General features: G+C 39.5%; 1 protein-coding gene across 7 annotated transcripts in view; it reads left to right on the top strand.

Annotated features, from left to right (window-relative positions):
• LOC139936110 (neurobeachin-like) overlaps nucleotides 1-24,819 on the top strand; it is a 277,304-nt gene that overhangs the window by 2,861 nt on the left and 249,624 nt on the right. For all 7 annotated transcript variants that reach the window (XM_071930832.1, XM_071930837.1, XM_071930836.1 and 4 more), the window contains exons 2-4: nucleotides 16,201-16,305; nucleotides 22,470-22,596; nucleotides 24,454-24,554. In XM_071930832.1, the coding sequence (XP_071786933.1) occupies nucleotides 16,201-16,305; nucleotides 22,470-22,596; nucleotides 24,454-24,554 (333 nt within the window). The remainder of the gene's footprint in view (nucleotides 1-16,200; nucleotides 16,306-22,469; nucleotides 22,597-24,453; nucleotides 24,555-24,819) is intronic.

Consider the following 24,819-nt stretch of genomic DNA (forward strand, 5'->3'; position numbering starts at 1 on the left):
TGTGGGGATGAACAGGGGGCATACTTGTACAAAGCCCCCTGTTCCTTCCCACAATGCTTTTCGACAATTAAGAAAAATCATCCAGGCAGGATTCGAGAAATAAGGTCTATGGCTCGGGTTTTGAGATTCAAGCTGAATTAATCTCATATTTTCTAGAAACAATCAATCCTGGTGCTTTTGTTGAGAACCTTTTTCGTCTGGACACTTTTTTAGCTTGGGTTTCTAGAAAAAAAGAATTTGTTACGCCGATTCCATGTTGCGTAATCATTCTATTTGGCTCAAGGAGAGGTACCAACTGAAAAGAGATTCTTGGTATAGATTCTGTGCCCAATTTCATAGACTGCTTAAAAGCACAAAAGGGTAGCTAAGCACAAAAACAATTTGGGTCACCAGAAGTAGGTTATTACCAGCCAAGAATTCCGTTCCGTACAATTTGTGACTGGTTTAAATTGCACTAAAGCATGAAATTGTGCCCTAGACACAATAATAATAAATAATAACTGTATTTATAAAGCGCCAAACTGCCAAAGGATACAAGGCGCTGAAGAAAAAGGAAAACAAGACAGTACAAAGACGCTGTCAACCAGCTACAGACTAGGGGTATAAGATGGGTCTTAAGGGCTTGTTTAAAGGCTTGGACACGGTTTGAGTTCCTGGTTCGGATAGGCCTATAATGTAGGTAGACTATTCCATAATCTGATAAATTATCCACTTGGGCTTACGGCCGAGGTTTTGAGATTCACCTGGCTGAATGAATCTCATATTTTTTTAAGAGAACAATAAATCCTGGAGTTTTCTTTGAGACCCCTGGTTAACTTGACATTGTTTAGCTATTTTTTTGTGTGGAAACAATTGTGCTGGCAATTCCCAAAATATAGTACCGCACATAGACATGGTAAAGATTTTGTAATATTGAAATTGAAGCAATTTAAGCATTGTAAAAATATGTTGTATCCATAATGGCTCTTCAAGTAAATAATGGTAATATGGTGCCCAATGAATGATACAATGTGCTTATTGATGTGTGCCTGTGCATGTAAATTTGTGGATGCACACAAAGTACTTTGCACATAAAACAGATTCAATAGCCTCTTATGCCTGGAAAGGTTTGCAGGATACACTATTAAATTATTGTACTTAGACAAGCAATAAACCCCCCCCCCCCACAAAAAAACCCCCAAAAAACCCAACTCTGTGTGCATGACAATTTTGCCATACATTCAGGATCACTATAACTCAGGATCATCAGGTTTCTCCCCATGCACTAAGCTAGTATACATGTATCAGAAATCATGATGTTACAGTTCTTGAACTGGTCTAGATATTGCCCCGCAGTTTTGAAAAATCCTGGGGAGAACCATGCACGTGCTGGGTGGATGATATCACAGGCCTGATACTTCACGGAGGCAAAGAAGGCGATTGCATCCGATTGCATCCATGCCTCCTGGTCATTGCCTTGGTGCCCTTGAAGCGCTCCGGGAGAAACTTCTAATTTCCTCATGGTGCCCCTTACCAATGAGAAAATGCCTTGGTTCCTTTCAGTGCCCTTTCAAAAGCAAAGCAGACATACAGGCCTGATAACATTTTGCCTTTTGTTGTACATGTACATTAGTCTGTTGGATACTTCATGGTGGTCAGTTGCCTCCGTGCCCCTGGTCAATTGTCATTGCTCCTTAACTACTCCTGGTAGAATTTGCTCTTTTCCAAGGGAAAGATTTGCCTATACAAGATCACAGTGTCAGACTTGCAGCAGGAGTATTGACAACAAGGTATTGATACACCAAACCAGGACAGCACTCCCTACCGTTCCCTACCGTTCCCTATCATAGCCAGTTGGGTACTTCAAGGATGTCCGTTGCCTCCATGCTCCTGGTCATTGGTCGAATTGCTCCCGGTAGAAATTTAAATTTCCATCATAGAAGTACTCTTTACCAAGGGGAGAAAAAAACTTGTCCACTGTACAAGATCAAAGTATGGCTTTCAGGAGTATTGACCACAAGGTACTGATACTCCACAACAGGTCAGCGTTCTTTATCGTAGCCCATGGATACTTTAAGGACGTCCGTTGCCTCAATGCCCCTGGTCATTGGTCATTGCTCCCGGTTAGTAGAAATTAAAATTTCCCTGTTACCAAGCGAAAAGAAAAAGACTTGCCCGTAGAAGATCAAAGTATGGGTTGCAGGAGTATTGACCATAAGGTATTGATGCACTACACCAAGACAAGGTTCCCTAGGCTGTATTTCAAGGTTTTTTGTACATTACTTATGTACGTCTACAGTACAGTACACTGTGTACAAGGTGAACACATAGTACAGTATGCAGTAGGCCTTCAATGTGTTACATACAATCATAATAGAGAAAGGACAACTGTCGTCCTTTCTCTACAATGTATGATACCATGGAGCAATATACTTGCCCAGGTTTACAGGTGTTCATATGATTGAATATTGTAGTTGAATAGCACAGTACAGTTGATACAGTACGAGATGTAGGCTCACTTTGGCTGTGGCTATGGCTGTGGCTGTGGCTGTGGCTGTGGCTATGGCTGTAGTTTAAAAAAGTCTAAAGGACCGGTCGAACAGGCCTCGATAACGAGAACGAAAACGAGAACTTAATAAAAGCTCGCCCCCGATTGGTTGAATAAGCGTGGGCATATTCTGCGTTGAGCAATTCAACCAATAGACTGCGTTATCTTTGCGTCGTTATTGTTAGCGTTTGCGTTATCGCTGCAGTGTGACTCAGCCTTAATACGCCAATGTTGTTGTGGCTAACAGCAGTAGCCAAAGCCAAAGTTACTTCCGTAAACAGTACAAGAACAAAAAGTTTACTGTGATGGACAGACGTTAAAGACACTGGACACTATTGGTAATTGTCATAGACCAGTCTTCTCACTTGGTGTATCCCAACATATGCATAAAATAACAAACCTGTGAAAATTTGAGCTCAATTGGTTGTCGAAGTTGCAAGATAACAATGAAAGAAAAAAAAACACCCTTGTCACACGTGCGTTCAGATGCTTGATTTTGAGACCTCAAATTCTAAATCTGAGGTCTCAAAATCAAATTTTGTGGAAAATTACTTTTTTCTCGAAAACTACTCCACTTCACAGGGAGCCATTTCTCACAATGCTTTATACTACCAACCTCTCCCCATTACTCGTTACCTAGTAAGGTTTTATGCTAATTAACATTTTGAGTAATTACCAATAGTGTTCACTGCCTTTAAGGATAGAGTGGAAATTTACTTGGTTGGAAATTGAGGTGGATAATAAAAGTTACGTACATGTACATTATAGAGGCGAGGCGACATTACAGTCACACTAATTTTCTTGTAAAAATCAACAAGGATCGCCAATGCAACTACCCTTTTTGTTAAAATAAATTGCTTTTGGTTTAGTAGGCCTCACCACGAGGACTTGCAGCATACATGTATTAACTTCTCCTGGTGGGAGTAAATTTTTTAATTTCAGTTACAATTGGCTCTTGTAAAGTCTAAAGGCCATGTCACAACAGGGCAATGTATGCAAAAGGAACACTTCGGCAGCACACAAAAATATTCCATTGCTCTATCTCATTAAGAAAATAATTAGAAAACTGAAATGGGGATAAATTATGTTATTGGAGGTTGCCTGGAACTGATTGCCTATAAATAGTATTATATAGGGCTGAGCTTGTATTACTTGATTGTTCAATATACTGCAAACTGAACCTTCAGGTTTATATAGGAAAATTTACCTTTTCCTCCTCAGTCCCCAGTCTTGCCTTCTACATTTCTGCATCCCTTTCGTGTGTAATTTTGTTGAACTTCTGGGGAGAAATAAAACACTAACAAACTAATTGGTCCTGCTGGCAAGTCACTAAAAACGTTAAAGGCACTCAGGACACTGTTCCACTCGCGCTTGTGTGATAACTTATATTATCTTCCAGTACGCGCTAATCTACCAATCAGAAGCTCGAACTACTAGGGGGATAAAAACATATATTATGCTACGACCTCTGTTTTTATATCCTACTTCCTCTGTTTTTATTACACAGTGCGTATTGTGAAATGTCATTTTGTCACGCTCCGTATACGGACAGTGCAAAAATTACATTCTAAACTTTGTGCGTGTGAAATAACGCTCTGAAATTTTAAACTTTGCGCGTTGCAAGTGAGACTTTAAGATAATTTCGTTATCACACGCGCGCTCGTGAAATACAAAAAAATATAGCGCGTCTGCGTCCCATATCCAACGAGGCCGTATCCAACTCGGCCTTCGACCTCGTTGGATATGGGACGCAGAAGAGCTATATTTTTTCGTATTCCACTCGCGCTTGTGTGATAACTTATAATATCTCATTTCAGAACACCTGAGCATTAAAAAACAAAAACAATTCTTGCATCTTATGAACAGTGTCTTTAAAGGCACTGGACACTATTGGTAATTACTCAAAATAACTGTCAGCATAAAAACTTACTTGGTAACAAGCAATGGAGAGCTGTTGATAGTATAAAACAGTGTGAGAAACGGCTCCCTTTGAAGTAACGTAGTTTTCGAGAAAGAAGGAATTTTCCACTAAAATATTTGAATTTGATGTCAATACCTCAGAATTAGATTTTGAGGTCCCGAAATTAAGCATCTGAAAGCACACAACTTCGTGTGACAAGGGTGTATTTTCTTCCATTATTATCTCGCAACTTCGGCGACCAATTGAGCTCAAATTTACATAGCTTGTTGGTATTTAGTGCATATATATGTACATGTATGTTGAGATACACTATACACTACTGACCAAAATGAAATGACCCCATGCAGAGAGTCCATGCGTATAAGATGTACAATCCAGGGCAGGATGCGCTTTGTACACGCGATCAATTGATTTTGGTCTGTACTGCGTCTACAGACAATCGTGTTGTACAAAGTGAATAACCACAGAGGAAGGATTTCCTACCTCCGTGGTGCATGTATAATTACCATCTCAATTCTCAATAAATAATGCAGATTTTAGTATGTTAACGGAAGGAGAATTTTTTTTTAAATTTGATGACCCCTCAGGATTACATTGCTGAGCCAAGTATTTGTATGGCTGCTAAGTTAAAAGAATCCAATGTTCAAAATAATTTGTTTATGGTTTAACTTCTCAGTCATGTTGTAAACTGCAGGGTTATGGGGTGTGTTCCTTCTTGGAAAAGAAAGAAAGAAATCAAATCAAATAAATTACAATAATAAAAACTTAATGCGCACAAATCCACCCTGCTGGGTGTTCAAGGCGCGCTTAAACCAAAAACAAATAACAGACGCAACCAAATTAGCCTTTAAAAACCGGTGACATAAGATTTAGTTTTAAGAAGAGATTTACATTTTGCGGTACAAAGACAAGATTTAAGATTAAGTGGCGGACAGTCTGAGATGCGTGGTGCAGCTGCAGAAAAAGACCTGTCACCCCAGGAGTGTCATAGCATACATCATTATGTAGCAGCAGGTGTACCATAGCACTTTTTAAAATTAATTAAAACATGTCAAATGTCTCAGTGTGTATAGTAAAGTTCTAGGGAACACTCAGAGGGCATGATGCTTCGTTTTTGAAACGGCAAGGGCACCAAGGCATTTTCTCTTTGTAATGGGCACCCTGTATGTTACAGCGCCCGGAGCGTAACTGAGTGACGGACATGCGCGCTATATGAAAAGTCTAATATTATTATTATTAATGAGGAAAGAAACTGTAAATTTCTACTGGAGCATTTCAAGGGCACTAAGGCAATGACCAGGGGGCATGGAGGCAATCGCCTATGTTGCCTCCGTGAAGTATCAGGCCTGCACACAAGAACATTTGACGTACATTGTGCACATTTTTTCCAATTAGATGAATGTTTGTGTACATTATATATTCGCACAAATTTCGCATACTTGTACGTGGTGAGTGCCTGAATCGTAGCGGCAAGTACAATATATTGACCCAGTTCAACTGACATTATCATCACACCTAACAATAACCTTGGTTGCACCATGTTGGGAGTCAATGTCCCTGCGTATTACAAAGTGTTGTAGGCGACGCAGCATTTACATGCCTACCTGTGGCCTCCCATGGCACAGTCACTGTGCGTGGCATTAATGCAAGTGGTCAAAATCACACACTTAGAACTACAAGTTAGGGCCCGATTTCATTAAGCGTGTAAGCACAGAACCTTGCTAACAACAGGAACAAAACTTGCTTCATGTTATTCCATAACTTTACATTGTTGCTTAGCAAATAAATTACTATCTGCTTAACAGCTATGAAATTAAGCCCTGATGCCAAGGTTAATATTCAATTCATCAGGATTGTTGATTCTAACATTCACCCCTTCTTCCACATGCTAAAACCTTGGCGTTACATTTGATTATTTTCGCAACATGTGACTTATCAATTCCGTCGCACCCGAATCAAAATTGGTTTGTTATCATATCCGCAAATATCCCCTTCATTCGTAAATACACGTACCTACAATGTGTGTGAATTGCGCAGCTATGGAACACACATTCACACATTCATGTCTTTAATGCTTGAGTTTTGTGCATCTCCCTCAGGTATAACCTGCCACGATATTAAATTGACAAGCTCCAACGCCTCCAAAAATGTCTCTGCTCATCTTGTTGCACTTATCCAAACGAGCAGCCAACATTTATAACCCCTATACCCGAGTCTCTCTTCACTGGCTCCCCATTACTCATCACTTTGCCTTTAAAGGTAAAGCCAAAAATTGGATTTGGTCAGGATAATGCTGATTTTTTGGGGCAAAATTGTAGAGAATTATACAATAAAAGTCACATGTGGAAAGTTTCCACTGAAAACGATGTCTACTTGCTGGGAAAACCACAAAAATACTCTCACAATGTTTACACCACCTGCAGAAATTTGTATTCATTCAGGCTTAGTGAGGTGACAGTGGGTACTAACTGGCATCCCTGGATGCAGCAGTTGTGAACGGACACCAATTTTTAGGAATCTACACAAATGTAAGACACGATGTTTGCAGAATCGTTGCTCAGATTAAAATGTTTTTTGGGGTGAACAATTAATCCAACCCCATAAGCCTTTTTGAGGTATGGTGGACGTGATACGCGCGCGTCACACACCGCGACTGATGCCACGCTCACCATGTTGGTGGTCATTAGGTTTACGTGTAAACGCCGTGTCGCCTAAAATGCGCACTTCACTGAATAACATACGTTTTATTTCTATGGTCAATACGCACAAATTTACCACAACTTTCAATGTGTTGTAGCATTGTGTCCGCCATATCTCAAAAAGGCTTAATACTTCGAAGAGAAACCTTTCTCAAAATAGTTTGTCGACAGCTGAAGTGCTTCAATCTCACTAAGCAAGTTATGTATTTTTATTACTGATCTAACAAATATTTAACCAGAAGGAAGACAGACCGGGTCAATTCTAAATAATTTTTGAAAAATTAACTACAGCACATTTGAGCCAATTATAATATACCTCTGGATTAACATGCCAGCGCGCCCTACATGTCTGTTTGTATAATCATACTTTGTCAGTACCTTTGTTTGGGGTTACTAGTCTGCATAAATTTTATGACCCTACCTTTAAAGTTCTCGCTCAATGTCATCCACTCACCATGTTCACTGCAGGGCATTTCTTCACCCAGTTACATCGATGACTTAATCACATTGTGCCAGCCGGCTAGGAACCTCCGATCACTAAAATTATTTCAATTGATTTTTGCCTGCTACCAATCACTCTGTAAGGGGTCAACATGCTATTCTCAAACACTGTACTTTAGAACTGTGGAGCAATCTTCAGACCTATACCTGTATGCTTTGTTTTTGAAAGGGCAAGGACACCAGGGTGTTTTTCTCTTTGGCGAAGGACACCCTATAAGGAAATTGTAAATTTCTACTAAGAGCATTTTCAAGGGCACCAAGGCAATGACCAGCCGTCGATTTCACCGAACTCTTCCTAACTTAGGATTAATCTTAGGACTTGGGACGAGTTAAATTCCATATTCAAAGACGTTAATACGCATTGAACCCATCCAAAGTTAGTAATTATCGGTTGAGATGAGTGTTACATATTTAATTCCTTATACTTTCAAATATTTCGCACATGTAATCATCAGGTTTATAGAACAATTTTACTATGATTTGTCAGCCAAATACTTCTACTAAATTTCCACAGCTTATCCTGGTGCCACTTCCCGAGTAGTTTTCAACAAAAACAGAATTGTTAGGTTAAATTACATCACCATCAGAATTTGTTTTGGGTGAACTTACAAATTCCATACAACCAACCCTACCCTCCCCCCCCAAAAAAAAACCACCCAAAATTCATATCAAATTAACACTGTACTTGAAGACCACTAAGTTGAAAGGAAAAACACCGAAATCTTCCGGTTAAAACCGAAAGATTCTCATGCCTGGCCATTGCTATAAAACCCATCCTCAAATTACTAATCCATGAAATTTGCTGTTGATGAAAACCTTTTTGTTAAGGGCAGAAATTTATGGGAAAGATCATCCAAAACGCAATTTTACAAACTTCATCTGCGTGTGGGCCAAACTGCTACTTTAGCACCATCCTGGTTAGGGGCCTGGCCTTATGGAAGGCCGCCGAAGGCGAGTGATTATAAATTACCGTATACATACATTGTACGCAGGCCTGGTACATACTTAATCCTTGTAAGGAAAATATAAATTTCTACTGGAAATCGTTTCAAGGGGCCCCAAATAATAGGCCTAACAATAATAGTATGATCCTCATATCTGAAGGGTGTCTCATTATTTTTTTACTGGTACGCAGAGCTATCATATTTGAAATTATAAATTTTATGTAATTTTTAGCTGGAATTTTGATGTAATGCTTAGCTGGAATTTTGATGTAATACATCCTTGAACAGGCCAAACCCGGAGAACGCAATATCAACTCCATAAATTATTGTCCTGATATTATTATCATACGCCCCATTTTTACATACATCTACATGTCGAACCTTGTAATGGTTAACAACTGTGCAAACTGAACGCAGCCAACCATGCCAGAAACACTGGATCAAATCCCTTCTCTTTAAAACAATAAGTGTACTGGGTTCTTTAACCTGTATTATCATGAAACAGGACCTACGGCTTTACGCTCTGAAGCAATAGTGTTGAATGTTTGCTTTTAAGGGTAAGTGTCATGACTGGGACTGGAACCCACACACCAGGGGCCAATTTCATAGAGCTGCCTACGCAAAAAAATTGCTTAAGCATGAAAATAGCTCGCTTATTTTACACATGCTACTGGCCAAAATTTCATGCCATATACATTGCTTGTGGTGACTGGTATTTAGCTGTTGTTTACTTAGCATTACAATTGAGTGGAGTCTTGGCCAGTCTGATTTTACTAAGCAAGGATTTTTTCGCTTAAGCAAAATTTTGTGCTTAAGCAGCTCTATGAAGTTGGGCCCAGGGCTCAAGTCCAGTGTTCTTGACCACTTCGCCACAATACACTAGGGCAATGACCAGAAGCATGGAGGCAATTGCCTCTGTTGCTTCTGTGAAGCTAAAAGTATCAGATGCGTGTGTCGTTGTTTCTGTTAAAAAAATGCTATCAAACACAACCCATAGGAGTCGTCGAAACTGTTCAAAATTTTCACCGTCTTATGTAGTTGGAGGGGGGGGGGTCAGAGACGACAGCAATTTGCTAACCATTAAGAATTTTGCTTACTATTATTAAGCATTTTGCTTTTAAAACATTAAGCAATTTGCTAACCATTAAGAATTTTGCTTACTGCTATGCAGCAATTTGTTAACCATTAAGCGATTTGTTTACCATTACAAAATTTGCTTACAATTAAGAAACTTTCTTAAAACCCCTTAAAAATTTGCTTACTATTAGGCAAGTTGCTTGCCATTGTGATCATACATACAACACAGTTTACATGGGTACATGTACTGTGTTACGAGGAATAACAAATTGGAAAATCTCTATGTCACAGGTAATTATAGCATGAATGCACACAGGTCATTCTGTTTTTCACACGTTCATCCACCTCCATGGTTCAACTAAGCTAGGAGTAGAAGTGTCCTGTGCAACACTCGGAAGAAGCTTCACGTTTGTAACCCTTTCACTGGCGCACTTCCTTCCCAAGCTCTGATGGCCACTGTCATCTCAGAGAACCCCGCGCCGCCTGCTGAGATCATGCCATGCGACGTGTAATTACGCCTTTCATTATCATCAGTCTTAGTGCCATGGTAACGGGGTGCACAGCCATCATCATGTCGCTTGTACAGTCATCATTGGCACAGTCATAATGGTCGTATGTGTACACGACGGTCAGACAAAAGTGTACTGCATACATGATGTTGGTAGTAGGGTTTGGGCTATGTAAATGGGTAATCAGCAGTTTCAAGCCATGGGTTTTAGTTATGGTCAGTTTGCATTGTTACTTAATAGCTCCACACACATGCACTACAAAGAGGGATTAATTTCAACTAACGACACACAATGGATTTGTTAATTAGTATACCCACACAGCTCAAGCTGAACCATGGTAATAGCGCTGTTCGGGAAATGGTACCAGACTAACTCCCATCAAAAATTGAGGAAGGCTTTCCGATATTAGTGCATAATTATTCTACTATGGGTAGTTCCCTCATTGTTCCAAGCATGCAAGGTTTAGAGTGCAATACGTTTCTTTATATTGGAGTTCTTCAATGAAATTAACTTCCTAACAACATCATTCGATGAAATTATTATCAATTTAAAATGGGCAGTCAAACAACATCTCTCCTCTCAATCATAGTTTTAATAAAATTTGATGACCATTCAAAACAATTCCCTCAAAATGTTGAAACATTTCAAACATTTGTTATTCAAAATGGCCACTTAAAAGACACCAGATCATTAGTCAAGTTAAAATTATACATGTTCACAGATTTGCACTTTTGGAAAAACTTCACCTGAAATACTATTACAGCTATTGAACAATTAAAACTAGAACTATAGTGAGTATAGGTCTAGTCCAAAACCCTATTGTTTGAAAACTGTGAAAACATATAATGTTTTTGTAATTATTTTCTTGTGACTCTGATGACAAATTGAGCCTTAACTTTTAGAGGTTTGTTATTTCATGTATGCATGTGTGTTGGGTCACATAACGTGTGGATTAAGGTAAGCTTGGGCGATATCGATTTATTTTATTCACGATATATCGCCGACAATATTTCGCGATATTCGATATAATCGCGATTAATTAAATTTGACATCATCAGTCTTCAATCTCCAAGTGAAAGTTGTAGAAGAGACATAGCATAAGAGAGGTGTTCTAATGACATATTCTTCTGGTTTTTGTCCAAACCTATGGGGGTGCAAGATGTCTCGGCTAGCAAATACATCGCGATATTTAATCGATATCGCGATATATCGCGATTATCGCAATATATTGCGATTTATCGATATTTCGATTAAAACCAAATCCATCCGATATTGAAATCGTTTCCAAATTAATATCGCGATATTCGATAATATCGTGATATCGCCCAAGCTTAGTGTGGATATATCGCCCAAGCTTAGTGTGGATATTGGTGTTCGACAACTACCAATGTTTATATTGCATGCGTTTGATTTGTACTACTATTATTACATGTATGTATTCATAATAATCATGTTATTTTGTACATTCAAGGACTTCCTGTTTTGTTGCAGTAGGAATTTTTTTTTTTTCATTTCATTTCATTTCATTTCATTTATTCTGGTCGTCAAGCCAAGGACTACTGAACTTAATCACTGTACTTGCCGTCTACCGTACATTGAGGAGACAGGTTTAGATGTGGGAGGAAAAAGTATTATGTCCACGGAGAACACATGCCATGCAGTTCGTTAGGGACTGAAAACCCAATCCACATTGTGCCCCCAGCGGGATTTGAACCGGGTCCTAGAGGTGGAAGGCTAGGAAAGATAACACTTCACCTACACCTGACATTATTAATGTTCATATTGGAAGTCAGGCTGTCAATTAAATGTGAAAACATTTAAGGTAACCCGTGAAAGGGCATAAGGCACACACAGTACATTTTGTTCCAACATCAGAATGTCAAAAGCAAGAAAATTTCTCCAGACATAAAAATGTGGCATTATTGTTCAGCCCTGTTACAGTGTTAGAGTTACATTTTCGTGGCTAGAGTTACCCCCAAAGACATGCTTTTCCATTCCTGTGAAGAATTAAACCATACAGGAAGGACTTATAAATGACAGAAAACCAATCAAACTTTCATGCTTGGTTTTCTTGAAACACAATTTTGCACAATAATTGCTTAATGCTCTTTCTTTAGTTACGTCCTTGCGGGAATGTGGAAAGGTAATGGCGAGAATTGTTGGCTATCATACATTTAAATGCTTTGATACACTTACATTGTATTATGTGATTCTATGTAGCACTAGTGTAACACTCAAGGTAGCCTGAACATCTGACGTCACACTTCAAGGCTCGTGAATAACGCCAGAGACCGGCCTCCAGCCGGGGTGTACTTGCACCTTTGACCTATATTCATTTCACATACAATGTAGAGGTACGAAGTCAAATTCTATGGCGGACGTGATTGGAGTGTACTGTTTGGGCATCTATTGAAAGCTCATGTCATTGCACCTTTATTCAATGATATCATTGTATCCAATGGAATCACTGGATCTGAGTAGCAGGTACCTGTCTTTATCCTTGCGGATAAAGACAGGGGCCCAGTCTACACTCAAGGTTTCTTTCCCTGCCTTCCACCTCTAGGACCTCCGTTCGCATCAGGCTGGGGACACTACATGGATTGGGTATTCTCTGGGGTTTTCCTCCCATAATTTCAAACTGAATCTTCCTTGTGTGTCTTATCTTGATTGGGTATTTGGATAATGAAGTGATTAAGTTCACTTTTCAGAGAGTCCTTAGCTTCACAACCAGAATAAATTAAATGAAGTCCCCAAAAAGTCCTACAGCCAAGCGTCTTTTCAAACAGTTGACTAGAGCCTCAGCAGGATTTGAACCAACAACCTCTCATTTAACGTGCCAGTACTCTATCAACCAAGCTAACTAGTCCTACTGTATGCTGGGGGGGTCTCCTATTTTGTCAGAAGCCATACAACTATTAGCTGCCGTGTAGCCAGGGATCACACCCAAGTTTGCAAAACAACCTGGGGGAAGCAGCAGCCAGGGTCGTTTCCCACTTGGTTTATAACTTGATATTCTTTACAAGCAAACACAGTTGAGGGATCGTGCCTCTCTATCGCTCTACCTGGTATGCGGAATCATCTCCCTGGGAACATCAAACAATCTCCTACAGTAGCCATCTTCAAAACTTCACTCAAAACCTTTTTGAGAGCTTACTGTACAGTGCTACATGTATGAGCAGCGACCAATGAATTGGCGCCTTGTAAATTTTACGACTGACTGATTGATTGATTTTCCAAGTCTACATATAAGTCTTCATGTAGACATTGACTTCTAAAAGTACAGCAAATGTAAAAAGTAAACAAATATAGTTGGTGACATACAAATGGGCATGTGCAAATATTTCTCCGTCAAGTGAGAAAGTTCAAAGATGCTGTGATCTGGAAGAGAGTTTCTGAAATTTGAGCCTTGGTAAAGGTTTATGTACACGTCTTGTACAAATGTACATAACTTGATTTTAATATTTATTTATAGAAATTTTTATTTTGTATACTGTGAGATGTGCACTTTGTTCATAGCATGCATTAAATTAGGCTGTGTTTACAGACAGGAAAAATAAAAGATACAATATGTGGGGTGTCGTGGTGGAGTGGTCAAGCGCAACTGACTTAAGCTCTTGTGTTTCTTATCGGCAGAGTGTGGGTTCAAGTCCTGGTCTAGAAGCTTGTGTCCTTTAAAAGCAAGACATTTTACCATTGACGCTTTGTCCTTTGGAGCTCACACCGAGCTGTAGGATTTGTGTGTTGAGCAGTTTACATAAAAGAATCCAGCTGTCGATTTCACCAAAATCTTCCTAACTTAGGATTAATCTTAGGACTTAGGACGGGTTCAGATCCGTATTCAAATATGTAGGACGCATTGAACCCTTCTTAAGTTGGGATGGGTTGCTCGTCCTAACTCGAGTTAGGATTAATCCTAGCGTTTCGTGAAATCGGCTGCAGTACACGTATCCAGGCCTGTATGCTTCGTTTTTGAAAGGGCAAGGGCACGAAATGAAGAAGTTGTAAATTTCTACTGGAGCATTTCAAGGGCACCAAGGCAATGACCTGGGGGCATATTGCCTCGGTGAAGTATCAGGCCTGACTCATCGCCCAGTGTTTCTGCCATGGTTGGTTCCATTAAGTTTGTGCCACAATACCTTGTAAAATGTTACAAAGTACCTGGGCCCAATTTCATAAAGCCTGTAAGCACAAAAATTTGCTTAGCATGAAATTTCTTTCTCAATAAAAAACAAGATTACCAACCAAGTTTTAACTTGTTTCATATTACTTGTTACTGGCATTCAGTTGTTGTTTGCTTATCCTGAAAATCACGTGAAAATTTGGTTGGAAATCCTGTTTTTATTAAGGAAGAAATTTCACGCTAAGCAAATTTTTGTGCTTACAAGCTTTATGAACATGGGCCCTGTACAACATATTGTACTCAATTGTCCACAGTGTAAATTAATGCAGGCATGTTATGTGTCAGCATTTCCCCGGGTTTCTAGATCTTGTTTTGATCTCTGTGCACCTCAAGATTTTCTGGCAAGAGTGCATCACTGACGTGAAAGACCAGGCCTTTGTTATGACTAGACGTTCCAATTTCCTTTTTTGGCAAATCTTGTAGAGAGGCTGTAAAACTTTAACGTAACATCTTGCAATTTTATGGGATTAACTTCACACCAAGATTGAATTGTTATAAATCCAATTATCAGGACCCTGCAATCTAATACAACCTCACATATAGGTATTATTTCATACATAGCTCTACATAGCTGTAGAAATAATATTCAGTATTTATTTAAAAATTGCATTATTCTGGCCTGTGAAATATCTGCTTTAAAGCGGATATATACGTTTTTTTATTGATCAGGCCGATTTTTTTATTTCCGTTTTTTTCTCTCTATATTATATTTTTGTTTCTGTCCTAATTTGTTTCTTTTTTCCCTGTAATATAAGCCTGGCATGCCTTATAAAAGCTTGGCAACAATTACGTACAACTACATGATATAGCCTAGTTACTGGATTATTGGGGTGCCCAAATTCGACCAGCGTAAATGTGTGACTAGTTCTTTTGACGTTACATTCTTACACCATATGGTGTATCAGCTCTTTTTTTAAGGGTTCACTAACAGGCCTGATTATTATTATGCGATAGTATGTGTGTTGTAATCTTTCATAAGTCCTTTTCACATTGTATTTCTTATCCCGGTGGACAGCCCTGGGAGGCCCGGGAGTTTTTTTACCCCATTTTTACCCAGCTCACTTCCACAATGTCTTCGTCTAAGGGGTTCCAGCTGCACATTTCAAGAAAACCCCAGGGTTTTACCGTGTACCCCTACTCCAGAGCAGGGGTGGCTATTCCCCAGGGTTTTGCCCATTTGCTGGGGTAGATCAGGGGTAAAGCTTTCCAAGTGTGAAAGGGCCCGCTGTTATTCCCCAGGGTTGCCCCCAGGGAATAGAGTAGTGTGAAAAGGGGTTTGAGTAAATAGAACTAGCAAAATTGCAAACTGCTTACCACCCAAAAGGCTTAATGACACATCGCAAAATACATCAAAAGCATCGCTTGAAATCAACACTGGACCACCAGCCCGGGGGCAGTGATTTTAGCATCGGGGCTAGTAAACTCAAGAGCGGACAAAGCCCGGTGGTCTGGTGTATATAAATTCAATAATAATAGGCTACCTCTTTGTGAAAATTTTTTGTGAAAAAATCAGATAATTTCTTTTATTCTCTTGAGTATCACAGTATGTACATATTTAAAGACACTGGACACTATTGGTAATTGTCAAAGACCAGTCTTCTCTCTTGGTGTATCTCAACATATGCATAAAATCCCAGTGGGGGCACTATGTGGATTGGGTTTTCAGTCCCCACCTGACTGCGTGGGTTTTCCCTGGAATAATTCTCTCACACCTAAAACTGAAACTTCCTTTCTTGTCTTCTCTCCATTGGGTTCTTGGCTTTTCTGAGAGTCCTTGGCTTCACAACCAGAATAAATTAATAATAAAATAATAATATTTCTCTGTATGTTTTTGTTGAACAGCTTGTGGGTGGAGAGTTTGACTTGGAGTCCAACTTCGTCATTGAAGATCCTGAGAATATCAACCATCTCCTGGAGCTTATCGATCACTGTGAGGAGAAACTACAGGTGAGGAAACAGTTCAACATCTTGAGGGCTCGAATCTTAGAGTGAACCGCTGGCCTGAGGCCAGTGATTTGATGGACCAGTAAACACATGATTGGACAAGTCTGGCGGTCTTGTGTTTTCCAATTGAGTAATAACACCTCAGTGTGTAATAGCTTGGAGAAAAACAAATTATGTTCAGATGTTGACTTTGATTCTGATGTACCTTTCAATGCTGTTGAGTAATAAACTATATTATAACACACATCTTGCTTGTTCTGTATCCTGGTTGGCTGAAACACGGCCACATGGGATCAACTAATATAGTCTAGTGATCGCGCGCGCGTGTTTTGCGGGAATAGTAGCCAGGTGGGCACAAGTCTTTGAAAATAGTGCCTGGTTAAAGCGCCCTCTCGACTTGAAACTTCCTTTCTTTTCCAGATTTCTGTTCTTATTTAAGACCGAGGTGTGTTATACAACACATATTGACGGGCATAATTCGGTAACTAGTGTACGTCTATTTCCCCTCGGGCCAGTGAGTGACCAGAAGAGGGGGCCTATATAGGTCCCTCTTCTAGTCACTCCAAGTCACTCTAGTCACTCAAAGTCCCTCGGGGGAATAGACGTACACTAGTTACCTCATTGCCAGTCAACATGTGTACACTATTCCTGAAAATGCTGTATCACAATGAACATGTTACATATGTACATGTCACAATGAACATGTTACATATTGTACATGTATGTACGAAATTTGAGTACCACACTTGCCATGGACCTCAACTTCAAAATGTTGTGAGTTTCAAGTAATAATCTCAATAGTTTATACTTTCATCTTCAGTGACAATTGAAGCTTTCATAGTGTTGATAATAGTAACTACACTAGTTAACTTGCAGGCACAGTCTTGTGTAAATCTACACATGTACTTTTGGAGGAAGTGTTGGCTGTGAAAAAGAGCTGTTGTGGTATTGCATTTCGAGTGGTATACTCCTGCTCGTCTTCAGGATAATGCCGGACAGCTGCCCCTGATGATGCTGGGGCCGAGTAGGGAACAGCATGGATCCCTCTAGCCCCCCACAGTATCCTCAGCAGTCCAGCATTCTTCTGCCTAAAGATAGCATTCTCTTAAAGATGGGAAGAAACTGTTTAAAGCGTAAAGACCACAACGGCTGAGTCGACAGTCCTCCCAATAGAGATTTAGGTTTAGTTTGATACACTTACTAACTTGACATTCTACTTGCATTTTGTTTTCATGTATAGCATGCACCAGGGATAAAAAAATAACATTTTAGTTTTACATGCATGTACCGTACAAATATTTCCCTTTTTTCATTTTGATTCTGATCTTGTACAAAAAAGTCTGGTTCTTTGTAGATTTTAAGCTACGTGTACAACAATCCTTATGGTCGTGTAGATTTTCCTTAAAGGGAAGGTACACTATTGGTAATTGTCAAAGACCAGTGTATTCACTTGGTGTATCTCAACATATGCATAAAATAACAAACCTGTGAAAAATTTAGCTCAATTGGTAATCGGAGTTGGGAGTAAAAAACACCCTTGTTGGACGAATTTGTGTGCTCCAGATAGGAATAAAAAACTTCTAGCTGGAAGTCTTTTATTGTTTTAGTGAGAAATTACCTCTATTTCAAAATCTATGCTACTTCAGAGGGAGCTGTTTCTCACAATGCTTTATACTATCAACAGCTCTTCAATGCTCGTTACCAAGTCAGTTTTTAAGTTCATATGTGTTTTGAGTAATTACCAAACGTGTACCTTCCCTTTAAATAAATTGAGCCCTGTGACTTGATATTCAAAAGTACAATGTCCAGCAGCTTTTATCAGGATTCTTGTTTTTGCAGCATCGGTCCGTTGGCCAAACACCCAAGGACCAGTCAAAAATTCACTCCATTTGGTCCGGCTGTAATCCGGGCCATATCTTGTTGGGCCCCCGCAACACGGCCCCCGTTCCCCCTTCAATGTTGGCTCTCATAAGCCTTTTTGAGATATGGCGGACACAATGCTACAACACTGTAAAGTTGTGGTAAATTTGTGCGTATTGACCATAGAAATAGAACGTATGTTATTCAGTGAAGTGCGCATTTTAAGCGACAACACGTAAACCTAATGACCACCAACATGGTGAGCGTGGCATCAGTCGCGGCGTGTGATGCGCGCGTATCACGTCCGCCATACCTCAAAAAGGCTCATGGGGCGGTCTACGCTGCCATCAAGGAAGGGGGAGAGAATGTTTATAGTTGTGTTGCGAATGGGTGGCCCAAGCATTTTGGCCGGGTTAGTGGCTTGCTCAGTGTTTAAAAGCATCTCTATTTCATTTGAAATAGTAAAAAAAGCGGGTGGACTAGTTTAAAGGAACACGTTGCCTTGGATCGGTCGAGTTGGTCTTTGAAAAGCGTTTGTAACCGTTTTTTATAAAATGCATATGGTTAGAAAGATGTTGTAAAAGTAGAATACAATGATCCACACAAACATGCCTCGAAATTGCGTGGTTTTCCTTTTACCTCGTCGACTAACACGTCGGCCATTTATGGGGGTCAAAATTTTGACTCCCATAAATGGCCGACCATGTTAGTTCGCACAGTAACAGGAAAACCACGCAATTTCAAGGCAAACTTGTGTGGATCATTGTATTCTACTTTTAAAACATCTTTCCAACAATATGCATTTTATAAAAAACGGTTACAAACGCTTTTGTTTTGACCAACTCGTCCGATCCAAGGCAACGTGTTCCTTTAATGACAAGCTGACTGGTCCTGCTGTCTAGTCACTGAAAAAGTGAACGGCAAACCCCTTGTCTTTGTATTGTAACACACAGTTTGTGCTTGAACCGTACATGAACTATAAATTCAATTCTAGCACATGGCGTATGACAGGCATGACAAATACATAGTGTTCAGTTATTGATGATGCAGAGTTTATACGATCCCATTTACAATTTAAATTAATCAATTCAAAACTCATTTTGGATGAACACAATAATGTGAATCAGTGATGAGTGATTAAGTTCAATATGTGTGTGGTATGTATTACCAAGTGTTCACCACATGGCTTGTACAGTGTAGCTCAAAATGTTGTCTGGACCAGAATTTTTTTAACATGACCAGAACCAAAATGCTTCGTCCTTCGGATAGGTAGTAAAGCCGTTGGTCCCATGTGTTGTGTAACGCATGTAAAAGAACCCAATGTACTTATCGAAAAGAGAAGGGGTTTGCCTTGTGTTCTTGGCTTTGGCTGCTATATGCACCATAGTACCTTGTAAACCCTTATAGGTTGTTACATAATTGGGTCTCAGAATTCATCACTTCAATAACCTATCTTTCTGTAGGTTTGTATACACTCAGTGCCTTTAGTACCTTGTTGGTAGATACGTGCGCTACATGTATATAAGACTTTGATATTATTATTATTATTATTTATGGGTACTACAATTTAACTCTGTATTCTGTTTATTTTAATGTTTTATTTTTGTTTTTGCAAAGCACTGCGCAATTCAGCCTTTGTGCTACAAGGAGTGTTCTGAATAAACTAACCATAATTAATAATAATAATAGTACATGTACATTCATTACTTAATAGAATGGAAAGGTTCATTGTGTATGGATTTTTTCAGAGTCAAAGTCATCATTTGAACATAAATTGTTTTTGTCCAAGATATTACACAGTGAGGTATTACTGTTCATTTAAAACAACACAAGACCGGCCGTGGACTGACGGGCTTGTCGGGTCATGTGTTTACTGGCCCGACACTAAGCAGCTAAGACAACTGGCCTTGGGCTTGTGGTCAAGTTAAAAAAAAAAAAAAGCCCTGCATAGCCTATGTGCATTTAAAGACAGTGGACACTATAGGTAATTGTCAAAGATCAGTCTTCTCACTTGGTGTATCTCATTATATACATAAAATAACAAACCTGTGAAAATTTGAGCTCAATCGGTCTTCAAAGTTGAGAGATAACAATGAAAGAAAAAACACCCTTGTCACACGGCGTTGTGTGCTTTCAGATGCTCGATTTCGGGACCTCAAGTTCTAAATCCGAGGGACTCAAAATCAAATTCATGGAAAATTACGTCTTTCTCAAAAACTACATCACTTCAGAGGGAGCCGTTTCTCACAATGTTTTATACCATCAACCTCTCCCCATTACTCGTTACCAATTAAGGTGTTATGCTAATAATTATTTGGGGTAATTACCAATAGTGTCCACTGCCTTTATACTTACTAACTGTTGTAAGTATGCTGTTTCACTTTCGGCATTGTTTTCATAAAGAGCGACATACATTAAGCTTAAATGTTAAAATAATAATTAGTAAACGAAGGGGGCGTCTATCTCAACAATTTGCTTTTGCATTTTCTGAAAGAGACACACATCCCCAAAGATGTAATCATTGTAGGACTTCAACAAGTAAAATTCAGCAAGACCACAGGGGTTGTAGCTGAAAATGTTTAATGGACCAAAATTGATTTTACAAGACAGAATCTAAAGGAGTAAAGACATTTTATAAACACATGAATTGTTTTAGTTGAACAAATTAAAGGAACACGTTGCCTTGGATCGGTCGAGTTGAACTTTAAAAAGCGTTTGTAACCGTCTGTTATAAAATGCATGATTAGAAAGATGTTGTAAAAGTAGGATACAATGATTCACACAAACATGCCTCGAAATTGCACGGTTTTCCTTTTACCTCGTCGACTAACACGGTCGGCCATTTATGGGAGTCAAATTTTTGACTCGCATAAATGGCCAACCGTGTTAGTTTGCAAAGTAAAAGGAAAACCACGCAATTTCGAGGCACATTTGTGTGAATTACCCATTCTACTTTTAAAACATCTTTCCAATCATATGCATTTTATAACAAACGGTTACAAACGCTTTTTATAGACCAACTCGACCGATCCAAGGCAACGTGTTCCTTTAAACACTAAGGAAGGATTTTTATTTGTCTTATAAGTGAGTGTACTTTCATACCTGTTAAAACATTGACCAGAATCAAAGTCCACCTTTGAACATACTTTTTTATGAATTTAAGAGATGTAATAACTTCAACAGATAAACACAAGACACTCGGACTTGTCCGTTCCCAATTTTACTGGCTTAAAGCTAGAACCACTGGCCTCAGGCAGTGTAAAATTCAAGTCCTGTATTGCAATATTCAGAAAATGTAGAAATGTATGTTTGTTGAATTGTCTTAATGTTTTCACAAAGATCAACTTACATTAAAGGCAGTGGACACTATTGGTAATTACTCAAAATAATTATTAACATAAAACCTTACTTGTGTAACAAGTAATGGGGAGAGGTTGGTAGTATAAAACATTGTGAGAAACGGCTCCCTCTGAAGTGGAGTAGTTTTCGAGAAAGAAGTAATTTTCCATGAATTTGATTTTGAGACCTCAGATTTAGAATTTGAGGTCTCGAAATCAAGCATCTGAAAACACACGACTTCTTGGGACAAGGATGTTTCTTCTTTCATTATTATCTCGCATCTTCGACGACTGATTGAGTTCCAATTTTCACAGTGTTTATTATTTTATGCATATGTTGAAATACACCAAGTGAGAAGACTGGTCTTTGACAATTACCAATAGTGTCCAATGTCTTTAAGGCTCGCCCAATTTCATGACATGCATGTTCATTTCCTCTAGAAGCTTGTTTTTCAAATGCCAAATCACTTTGTGGTTTCACGAAGAGACCATTAGTATGGAAATAAGTCAATACTTGAAAAAAAAAATGTTGTTAGAAATTGGAAAGAGGAAGTAGAACATTATTAGAAACAGAAATGAGTAGTAGGTCATTTTGTGGTTTCATGAAGAGACCATTAGTCTAGTAATAAGCCAATATTTTAAAATACTAGTTCTACAACTTCTATCTAATGTCCAATTTCTCCAGTTGCTCATTAGTTTAATAGATGCAGTATCCGCTGCTAAAATAAAGGATTCAAACTGCCTCAAGCTACTGGGCTAGCTCGGTGGTCTTGTTGGTAAGACACTGCTGTAGAATTGTAAAAGTCATCAGTTCGAATCCCACCAGAGTAATATGCCTGTAAAAAATAATCACAGAACTCTTGGGAAAGTACAGAGTATAAAGTGCTAACACACATCGGTGTAAGGGTAAAACCAAAATTAATAAATGCTCATTAGTTGTTCTTGTATAATTCTTTCCTCTTTCTGCAGGCTGAGATATGGAGCATGTTTATCGCCATCTTGAGAAAGAGTCTTCTGAATCTCCAAGCGTGTACCGAGGTCTCCCTCATCCAGAAGCTTGTCAACAAACTACAGTCATGTAATGAAATGCTGTCAGGTATGTATACAAACATTGTACTTAATTGGAAGAGTGCAGCAAACCCTAAAGCCCGGTTCATACTTCCTGCGAATGCAAATGCGAATTTTGACATCACAGGCCGTTTTCGCAGGGAATGTTTCGCAGGAGTGGAGCACATTTCAACTGCTGTGGATTATTCGTTGCAAATTTGTGGCCTCAATATTCACTTCGCATTTGCATTTGCAAGAACTATGAACCGGGCTTAATCCTCCCAGATCCTTCTAACCCCTTGCAGACGCTGAACACACCTGCGGAATCCGCTACAATTTCTACCATTTTTGGGGCAATTTCTGTGTGTACATTTGGCACCCTATGTGGGGGACAGGATAGGGTTGTGTTAGTGCGTTGGTCGCCGTGCAGTGGGTCAATATCTTTTTTGTAGAAATGAAGGATTCAGAAGGACCAAGGGCTGTAGGCTAAAATAACAATTTGCTCTTCACCGGGTCAGGTGTTCCAATCCAGTCTAAGGCCAAACATTTTGGTTTGAAGTGGCATAGGAGAGGAGGGTTACTTGATGATTGAGGTCACCTGTACATGTAGGTTGAGGTCACCAGTAGGCAAAAGAGCCCGGGGAGTATGGGTTTTAAATGTTCGGTGAACAAATAATTTCTTTCAGCCACCCCACCAAGTGCATATTGTACACATACACAACCTGGCATGCCTGGGGCCGGTTTCACAAAGAGCTAAGATCTTAACTGTGTGTCGATCTTAATTGCTGCGCATAGTGTAGTGTCACAACACAAAATACTGTGGCAACAACTCATCTTGTAAAGATGGATCTTTGGTGCTTTGTGAAATCGAGCCCCTCTATATCCAGTGTGTACAGTACATAGTTTCTATGCAAACAGGTGTGCATACACTTGCCAAATGACCTGAGGCTGTGATGTTGGACTTTCTGAAAGATTAAATATCAGTTCACTTGCTCGATATTATCTTTTTTTGGAGCAGGCCTAGAACTTCATGGAGATCAGGAAGGCATTTTCCTCTGTTTGCCCCTTGTCTTGGCCTTGGTGCCCCTTCAAAAGTGCCTCATAGACTTTAAGATTTTCCAATCGAAGTGTCCTTTTGAAAATTAAAAATCACCCTGTCCTCTTAAAAGTTAAATTCCAGGCATGTTGGAGTTTTTGTTTTAATTTTATTGATATCTGCTTAAAAGACCATTCATTTTGGTTTTTACCCATATACACCGATGTGTGTAACCACTGTAAGCACTGTACACTCAATACTTACCCGAGTTCTGTGAAAAAATCACAGGCATATTACTCGGGCGGGATTCGAACCCATGACCCTTGCAATTCTAGAGCAGTGTCATACCAATTAGACCACCGAGATTTCCCCTTGGCTAGAGACAGTTCGAGTCCTATGCTACTTAAAAGACCTTTTCCGTGAAATATACAAATTGTACAATCCCATGAAATGAAAAAGATTCCACATCGCTTGGCGCTCTAAGGGCCTTGTCACACAAGGCAACTTTTCCAGGCAACTTCGAGGCAACCAACTGCAGCACATGCTACACGATCACTTTGGTAGCACAGGAGTGAATTTTATAACATCGTCTAACGATCCACAAAAGACAAATTTTAACATTCAAATGGGAATGCCTTTTCTTCTTGGAGATTGCCTGGAACTGGTTGCCCGTAAATTGCCTCGTGTGACATGGCCCTAACACTACACGTTGCTTCACGTTGAGTATTATATGAGTATTTCATCATCCAACCATAGATAGAGCTCCATTTCCCCATCGTGCTTCTTCGGAGCTCTTTAATCTTTGCTTCTAATGCACTGAAACTCTTACAGCTCATTGTGGCTTATCTTCTTCTCTCTCCCTCCTCCCAGATCTATTGATGGAGATTCTTGGAGTGATTGCAAGCTACAGCATCTCGGTCAAGGAACTCAAACTCATCTTCAGCTTCCTGAAAGGTGACAGTGGAAGATGGGTAAGTTATACAGAAGGGGAGTTACAGAGAGTGAGAGAAAGAGGAGCCCTACTTGAGGCAATGGATGGGGGTGTCGTGGCTGAGTAGTCAAACACACCGGACTTAAGCTGAAGGTCCAGTCTCACTGAGCTGCTTAAGCACATAAAGTACAGCTTAGCACAGCAAAACTATGCTTACCAGAATAAGGTTACCACCAAACTGTGATGTCACATATAGGCGAACTATAACTGGTATCCTGCTAATTTCTGCTATTAAAGCAGACAAT

This window comes from Asterias amurensis, chromosome 4 (assembly GCF_032118995.1).
Source record: "Asterias amurensis chromosome 4, ASM3211899v1".
NCBI lineage: Eukaryota > Metazoa > Echinodermata > Asteroidea > Forcipulatida > Asteriidae > Asterias > Asterias amurensis.